Genomic DNA, 9211 nt, shown 5'->3' on the forward strand with positions numbered 1-9211 from the left:
AAGGGTTTGCTAAAGAGCATGTGGGGAGAGGAGAGCAGGACAAACCAGTGTGATAAATGGCTTCCTTCTCCCAGGGCCAGAAAGGGTAGAATAGAAGGCAAGATGAAGTTAAAGCCCTGTGAGTTGTTCAGGTAGTCCTTAGCAGCAGTTTCTCTGGGTTCTGTCCCATAAACAGGGAGCAGAAAAGTGGTGCCTACTGACTTCCATTCATGCCTTGGTGGCCTGTGTGCAAGAGGTAAGTCCAACTAGAAGACAGGCAGTCTGGGGGATGTGGTCATTGTGCAGGCATTGATGTCTTCAGTGTGGGCAGCCCGGTGCAAGGATGGCTCAGAAGCACTCCGGTTGATTTTTGGTAGAGAGTGCTGGAGGAGCTCAATGGAAGACAAGATCTGAAACAGTGCCATAAGGTGGTTTGATTAGGTGAGATTAGTGTGTCAACAGCAGTTTTTAATTAGGTTCAAAGACCTTTTTTCTATTCCTCCTCCTAGAAAGCCAACATATACACACAACCAGTTTACTTCTATAATTGAGAACTCTTTTCAATCTTTCTTACCTGGGGGAAAAGAGGCCTTTCTTCCTTAACTTTCTTCACACAGTCAGCTACCAGCCTCTTCATCGCTTTGGGGCAATTCTTATATAGCTTACTAAGATCTGGGGAGGCATACCCTCGACCAACCATGAAGATGATCTAAGGAAGTAAAAAAGTGACCAGTAAAAGTAACAAATTCCAACCCTCTTGCTTCTTAAGTTGGCAAAAGGCTCATTCCCTCGATGAGTTACTGCCCTACTCCCAAAAATACTGGTCAGCATATACCTACCTGATCCCGGTTGTTGATGTGAGAATATGGAAGCTCCCCCGTCATCAGCTCATACAATACAATGCCATAGGAGTAGACGTCTGACTGGAAGCTGAATGGGTTATTGTCCTGCATTCTTATAACCTCTGGGGCCTAAAAGGGGCAAATGATAATTACCCTCTGGATCCCTCAGCCATCCAAGGACCACTTTTCCTTCCATTAATTAGTCCTCAACCCTATTAGTTAGTTGTTCACTAAAGGGCACTGACCGAAGGGATCCTGCCCTTTCCTATCCACTTATTAACCCCTTCATTTCCTTCTAGAAAATCCACAGTGTTCCCTGGGTTGTCTGATGCAGGGAACCTGTGGTGGTCTGCATACATGGGAAATGATTTCTAGCTTGATATCATATATCATACTATATTCTTCAGGACATTCTTTTCACCCTTTACCAGAAGATAGCCAGCCAGAGCCTAGGTTCCTCACCATCCACAAGACTGAGCCAGTGGGCTGTTCAACCTGCTGAGAACCACTCCATCGTGACTTTACTGTTGCCAAACCAAAGTCTCCAATTTTCACAGTTAGGCCTTCATGGAGAAAGATATCTCAATGCTCGTTAAGGACTATAGTTTCAAAACAATGGTCAAGTTTACTTTGAAAAACTCTAAATTCTTTTTGGCATAATAATCTTACTATACCTCCCATCTGTCCAGTATTTTCTACACTGGATTTGCAAAAGTTGCTGAAAATGTGAAGTGCTTCTGAAATTCCCCTTCTTCCATGAGGTACACAGGACCATTCTGTGTGCTGGATTACATGACACAAACCAGAAACAAACTGAAGTTACCCCTTCCTCTCTTTTTTTTTCTGCATGTACACCTCTAGATGCTGACACCCTGGCCTTGTAAGGCCACCTGTAATAATGCCCAAGACTCTGAAGAGCACAAGCTGCCACCAGGTGTCCATTCCTCAGAGGTCCTGGCTTGAGCCACTGGTTGTTAAGATTCCAGTATGCCCTACATTCTGTTTTCAGAGAACTTAATGAAACTCAAATGATACAAAATGGCAAATCTCCTTATTAGCACTGAGTAGAACATGCTTATGAATGTTTTTGTAAAAAATTTTGTGTGAATAGGAACCACTCGGTATATCAGAAGAAGTTATCTTGTATCTGGGGAATGCCAGGTTGTTTTTTTAAGGCAGACTTGAGATTTACTGATCCCTTGTAATTAACATCTCAAAAGTCTTGTCTGTTCCCCCAAAACCCACCACTGAGAAGTATTCTGTATCAGGCTATATCCAGTTTAACCCAACACACTTTCCTCCTGTGAGCTAAGAAGCCAAGTATGGCTGCAACATTCCACTCCTTCCAAAAGGAAAGGAGGCAGATTTAAGAAAATGCAAAGTTTATGCTTGATAACATTTAGAACTTTTTGTAGCAGTGACCTTTTAAGAAGCCACTTACTAGGAAACACAATTTTAAATAATTTTGAAATACTTCCAACATTTGGTTAACAGCTACTTTCTGCCCAGATAAACACACATTGTCCATAAATTAGAAAGAAAAATGAACTAAAAAGAATTCAAGCCAAAGGCAGGAGTACTAATACTAGGCCTATTTTAAACTTAAGTAATGATGATACGTCCCACTGACTCTGAGCAACTGTAGTAACAGATCTGGACCTTGATTACTACATCCTTCAGCCCATTATTAGAGTCACTGTGTCAGTCCATCTTGTTGAAGGTCTTACCCTTGCTACTATTACTAGCATGAGATCTTTCAATTTTTGTGGAAAATCTTTAGAGTCCTTTCCCTGGCTTTTTTTAGGATAGGAAGGTGGCCTGCCTTCATTCATCATAGTTAGGTGAGAACTGCTAAAACACACCAATCTCAAATTGTACCTCTGTTTGAAAAACTTAATTTCCGATTTTATTTCTTCCTAATTTCTCCTTTTCCCTAAAAAGACCTCCTATAGCAGCATTAAGGATCACTAGTGAGAAGACCTTTCTGTTTACCTAAATTAAAATCTGAATAATGAACTAAAAGCCAAAGGATACTGTTGGATTTCATGTCTCTATGGATGATATTCTTTGCATGCAAATAGCTGTGAAAGGAAAATAAATCTATTAGAACAGCTTAGAGACACTGATAAGCAGTTTCCAACTATCACAAATAAAGATACAAAATACTAGAAAATCTAGAACTTTGAAACCACTATCCAAAACAATGTGCTTACATATGTACGTGTATGTTCTCTTGCAGGCAAGTTCATATACATATAAAGCACACGGGGACACAGGATGGATACTTCTTAAAACTGAACATTTTCCAGTATTGGTTTTCCAGGTTTGACAATTTAGGACCACAGTCTAATGGTACAACTTAGTCAAGTGACATTAATACAGTTCACAAAATTGTTCAACATCCACTTTATTTATAAGTAGCATCTAGGGTCTTAAAAGCTGTGAGCAGCCAACTAAGATAGAACTATTGTTCTTATCTCATTTGGAAGATAAGTGAAAGAAAAACACCAAAGATTGAGAGAAGAAATTAAGCTGCAGAACTAACAGTCTACATTAATCACAGCTTGAGACTAGAAAAACTAGATGGTCCCAGCTATCACTAATGCCTGAGTGGTGCCACAATAGACGTCATTATGTGCTGGCTAACTGGATCCACCTCATAACTGACCCTTCAGCAGGTTTTCAGAGGCTGTAAATCGCACACGGGAAGGGGAGCTCTGGTGGAGAAACTGCACTGCAATCCCAGAGGCATATGGTTTGAATCCACCAGATGCTCAGCTGGAGAAGAAGGGGCAGTCTCACCTTGTACCAGTCAGATCCAATTTGATGGTACACACACACACACAAAATAATAAAATTTAAAAAAAGAAAAATCGCACAGGGGATTACCCGTCTTCCTTCCACATTGCAGCTGGTGGATTTAACGGCCTGTCTTTGGGACAGCAGTGCAGTTATGACCATGGACCTTGATAAAAATGGGAGAAAAGTGTGGAGCAGAACTCTTAATTCTTAAAAAGCCTGGATTTAACCGGAACATTTGAGACTTAGAGGACTCACAGAGACTACTACCATGAAACTACCCCATAAAACTTGAACTGAAGTATTTTCCCTGATGTTGTCTGTTGGCTAATTAACAGTATACTACTTACCCATTAGCTAAATAGGGAGTTCTGGTGGCTGAGTGGTAAGGACCTGTGCTGCAAACTCAAGACCCATGGTTCAAATCCACCAGCTGTAGGAAAAAGCTGGGCAATCTCCTGTGAGAAAGCCTCTGAAAACTCACTGGAGGGTCAGCTATGAGTTGGTTTGCAACTTAGGGGTACATCACAGCAACAACATTAGCTAAATATTCATTGCTGATGAGTTGGAACTGACTCATAGTGGACCCTCTAGTGGGTTAAGGTTGAAACTGCACAGGAGATAGCTCATCTTTCTCCAGCTGAGAAAGCTGCCATCAGAGCTCCCTAGTAAGTAATATATTTTATATACTGAAGAATAAAGTGAGTATTGTATACCTTGTTAAAAATGACCTATTTCAGACTAAACAGTCAACAATTAAAGAAGAAAAGTATAAGGCAAGAGGGAAATCAGATTATTGGAAGCAAAACATCCAGAAGCAAACTAACGGTACTGTTAAAATGTAACAAATGTCTCCAATTTGTGAAGGTGACAGTAGTGTGTAAAGTTGAGCTGGAACTGACCCATAGCTGACCATCGAGGTTTTCAGAGGCAGTAAATCACATAGGAGGTGACTGCCCATATTTGTACTGCAGATCACTAAGCCATCAGAGTTCCCAGTTTGTGTAGCAATGAGAACCCAATTTTCCCTGTAAACTTGCACTGAAAAGACAATTTCTTAAAAAAATGTGTACACAGAGAGATGCAAAGCCACAGGAGGGCCTTGTTTCCAATGACTGAATTACCAAAATGTTATAGACCATTGAGGCAGAACTAACTCATGGCTGACCCTCCAGCAGGTTTTTCAGAGGCAGTTCGCATGGGAGGACTGCTCACTTTTCTCCTGTAGAGCAGCTGGTGGATTCGAAACACGTACCTGTTGGCAGCGCAGTTCCTTACCACTAAGCCACCAGAGCTCCCTTCTATTCATATAATGCGGCAGTATTCAGACAAGGAAAGGAATAAAATACTGATCAGTGCTCCAACATACTAAGTACAAGCAGTCAGTTACAAAAGGCCACACAGTGTATGACTTTGTTATAGACAATGCATAGTCAACACTAGAAAGCTGCAGTGGATTACCAAATCAAAACCCACTCCTATGATACTGATTCTGATTTATGTCAACTCTACATCAGTTTTCTGAGGTTGTAAACAGAAGCATTTTGCCTCACCTTTCTCCTGTAGAGTGGCTGGTGGATTCAAACTACTGACTTGTTAGCAGGCCAATACATAACACATTACAAAACCATGGCTCTTTTAAAAAGTAGAATGTCAGATGCAATCAAGTTGACAATGACTCATTGGGACCTGGTGAACAAGAGATCTAAACTCTGCCTTATTCCTGGTATCATCTTCATCTTTCATATACTTGAGTCCCTTATTACAGTCACTGTGTCAAACCATCTCCTTCACTGACCTTCCACCTTTTAAAGCATGTCCTTCCCACAGATTGCCTCCTTATAACGATGCCCAAAGTATGTCAGACGAAGCTTCACCATCTTTGCTTCTAAAGAGCACCCTGGCTGCACTTTTTCCAAGTCTTCTGGAAGTTCATAGAATATTCAGTACTCTTCTTCAACTCCACAACTCAAAGACATTGATTCTTCTGTCATCTTTAGTCATTGTCAAACTTTCAGATGTGTGGCAAGTAAATGAAAAGATGGTGACTTGCACCTGGTGGACTTCAGCCTATAAACTGACATTCTTGCCTTTTAGCACTTTGGAAAGCTCCTTGACAGAAGATTTTCCTGATGCAACCTCTAAATTTCTTGACTATTGGTAACAAGGGTGTTGACTGTGGATCCAAATATGAAATAGCTGACAATTTGAATCTTTTCTCCATCTATCATGATGTTGCCTACTGGGCCAGTGTTAAAGACTTTCTTTTTCAGGATGTTGAGATGTAACCCATATTGAAGAGTGTAGTCTATGATTTTCAGCAACAAAGAGTTTTAAGTCTTCCTCACTTTCAGCAAGCAAGGTTGTGTTGTCTGCATAATGCACACTGTTAAAGACTTTCTCTAATAGTGATGCCACATTCTTCTTAAATGATTGATTAGTGTGGAAAAAGAATATAGTCCTGAGACACAGCTTTCTTTATTTTAAACCATGCAGTGTACACATGCTCTGTTTGGACAAGAGCTTCTTCGTCTAGGTATAGGTTTTTGCATGAACATAGTTAAGTGTTTGTTCTGGGATTCCTATCCTTCTTTATGCTATTCATAATCTGTAATTTCATATTCAAAATTTTCTGCCAACATCCTCTGATATCAGCCCTTATACCACAGTCTCTTCTAATTACAATTTTAATTTCTAGTAGTTCTCTGTTGATATACTCTTCCAGCTGTTTCAGAATAACCTTCAGCAAGACTTAACTTGCATGTGATATTAAAGATACTGTTCTGTAATTTTCAAATTCTGTTGGATCACCTTTTTTGGGAATGGGAACAAATCTGGATCTAGTTCAGACAGTTGGCATAGCCTAGTGAGTACATCCAGGGCTGCATCTGTTTGTTAAAACCTATGAACTGGTGTTTCATATGTTCCTGGGTCCTTATTTTTTTGCCACTGCTGTCAATGCAGTTTGAATTTATTCATACATTCATCATGCTCATTGGTTCTTCATCATATACTATTTTCTGAAATGGTCTGTGTCAGCCAATTTTTTTTTGTTGGTACAGCAACTCTGTGTATTCCTACCATCTTCTTTTGATGTTTCCTGAATCATTCAAGATTTTGCCCATAGTGTTGTTCAGTATTGCGACTTGAGGTTTGAATTTGTTTTTTAGGTTCTTTTAGCTTGAGAAATGCTGAACGAGTTCTTCCCTTTTTATTTTGTAACTCCACCACTTTAGTAGAGCAATGTTTGCTAATCTAATTAGTTTAATAATTAAATTTTATAACTGTCCAATTCTGTGACTTTACTAAAAAACAAGTAACAAACACAAACTAAAAACCCCACTTAAGTATTTTGAGAGGATGAATTTTATGGCATATGAATGAAATCTCAACAGAAAAAAGTGATTCTGACTAGTTTTCTTATGCGTGTGTAAATTCAAATGCCATCTGAATTTTAGGAAATTTTTTTCAACACAACTGGGGAGCTCCTGCTTCTCATATTAAAAAAGGTACTAGGGTAATTTTGGAAACACCATTGTTGGTTATCAAGAAAGCAATCTACTTCCTCATTTTGTATTCAATGTTATGCTATCACAGAAACACAGAACGTAGTAGTTAATGGAGGAGCTAAGGATGACTTCTAAGCAGTCTTTAAAAGGTAAACAAATGACCTAAAAATAACATGTGATCAAACTTTCTCATGGGCCAAACAAAACTGTTATGGGCGTGCCCTGAAGAGAGCACTGCTGTGAATGCTCAAGCTGGATCACCTACTGTCACGCGCTTCTCTGGTTGAAGCTTTCAAGCAGCAGCTGAAAATGGAATCAGAGCCCCAAAAACACCACCTTCATTTGAGAAAGGAACCAGAGTACCTCATTCTTACTAAATGGTCTCCTCCAATCCAACTAAGAGGCTCATTTTTAATGTAGCAAAAATACCTGTTCTGATCTAGGGGCAAGTCAGTGTTCAGGCACAGGAGCCTTCATCAGGTCTTCTACTCACTCCATTCCCTGAGCCGTCTGCCGGGCAATGTCAATCAACTGGAACATCTGAAACTTGGTCTCCTGGACATGCAGGTGTTTGTAAAGACTACTGCCTTCACACCACTGGGTCACAATTGCCAAGTTGTCCTTTGTCATGTACCCCATGAAGAGCAAGATGTTCACATGCCGTGTTTTGCTGGAGATGGAGGGGAGAAAAAAGGCTCTGAAATTTTAAGTGCCTCAGAACTGCACTCCAATGACACTAAAATTTTTATGTTCCGGATGCGACCACTACACTCACAAACTGAGGGAGTAGCAAAGCAAACAAGACATCTGAGAAAGTTGATAGCCAGCACTAATCCAACTTGATGCTAGCTGGTCTTGTTTACGAAAGCGAGAGACCCTAATCAGTATATAGTCATGACTCTCTTCCAGTAGGGTTCCCAGGACCCCTCCATCACTATTTGATTCATTCTTTTAAGTCTCTAAACAGTAACTCAAAGATTTGAGAGCTAAAGGTAACTTAAGTCCAGACTAAGGCAGCAGATCTATCAAAAGGAATCTTGGAAATAAATGTGCAGTAGAACCTATTTCTCCCTACTTCAAAACCTAGACTATTGACTGTACTCAGTGAAATTAATGGATGAGGGTGTTCTCATGAAAAGAAGCTCAGCTAAAGATCTGACTGCCACACAAAGGGAACTGAATCACTCCTACAGGAGGAGCTTTCAAAACAAGAAAGCCACAATGAACTTAAAACTATCTGGCAGTCCTAGCTGTGATGGCACCCTGTATTACTCTCCCCATCCTCCCACTGCAGGAGCTGGAGAGACCAGCTTTCTACTCACCGCAGGACAGCCACTTCATTCCTAAAGGCCTGGAACTGCTCTGGTGTTGGGTCAACAACCTTGAGGATCTTGACTGCAACATCTCCTGCAAATAAGTTTGTAGTTAGGGAAACTGGTTGAATGACTACTGTGTTATTTTTCAAATATCCTAGCTTAGAGAATATACAGTAAACAACTTGTTTAAAAAAAATCATACACTCACACAGATGAAACAAATCTGCAAATTGAAAATAATTCAACTCGCTAAAAAAAGTTAAACAGTTATCCGCTCTCCTTAAATACCACACCATAGGCAGTCACCAGGATTGCTTTAAATAACTTCCTAACAACTCAGACATCCTTTGAGGTGAAACCAGGTGTGGTGGAGTCAAAAGTCCTAGTCTGAGAGGAAGCAAATATCCATAGTTCATGAGATGCAAGATAAGCCCTTGTACGAACTCAAAGATTAGTATTAAAAATGAGGGCTTTAAAAAAAAAAAAAGGGCTTCAGATCAATTTTTTTTCCAGTTCGATTCCCTAAGAATTTTCATTCCAGACACTGTGAACTAGCATTCTACATTTTAACAAGATTCTCAGATGATTCTTAACGTTTCAAAGTCCTGATTAAAAATTAACTAAAACCAAGGACTATAAAATTCATTACAGAAAAGCTAGGAACAACACCAGAAGTCCTAATCCACAACATAAACAGTCTTCCCAGTATCCTGGAAAAGCTACAACCAGGAGAAGATAACATAGATGAATGGGACCTTCTAAGACT

The 9211-nt window shown here is 40.0% G+C and overlaps 1 protein-coding gene across 1 annotated transcript in view; it reads right to left on the reverse strand.

Moving 5' to 3' along the window:
- Window positions 1–245: 245 nt before the first annotated feature.
- RAF1 (v-raf-1 murine leukemia viral oncogene homolog 1) overlaps window positions 246–9211 on the reverse strand; it is a 59571-nt gene continuing 50605 nt past the window's right edge. Inside the window, exons 10-16 of the mRNA XM_006902730.1 lie at window positions 8452–8536; window positions 7623–7799; window positions 2856–2902; window positions 1284–1402; window positions 819–950; window positions 554–688; window positions 246–389 (exon numbers count right to left, since the gene is read on the reverse strand). Coding sequence (XP_006902792.1) covers window positions 246–389; window positions 554–688; window positions 819–950; window positions 1284–1402; window positions 2856–2902; window positions 7623–7799; window positions 8452–8536 — 839 coding nt within the window. The remainder of the gene's footprint in view (window positions 390–553; window positions 689–818; window positions 951–1283; window positions 1403–2855; window positions 2903–7622; window positions 7800–8451; window positions 8537–9211) is intronic.

Source organism: Elephantulus edwardii, unplaced genomic scaffold, assembly GCF_000299155.1.
Source record: "Elephantulus edwardii isolate Elephantulus edwardi_28Jun2011 unplaced genomic scaffold, EleEdw1.0 scaffold00443, whole genome shotgun sequence".
NCBI classification, from domain to species: Eukaryota; Metazoa; Chordata; class Mammalia; order Macroscelidea; family Macroscelididae; genus Elephantulus; species Elephantulus edwardii.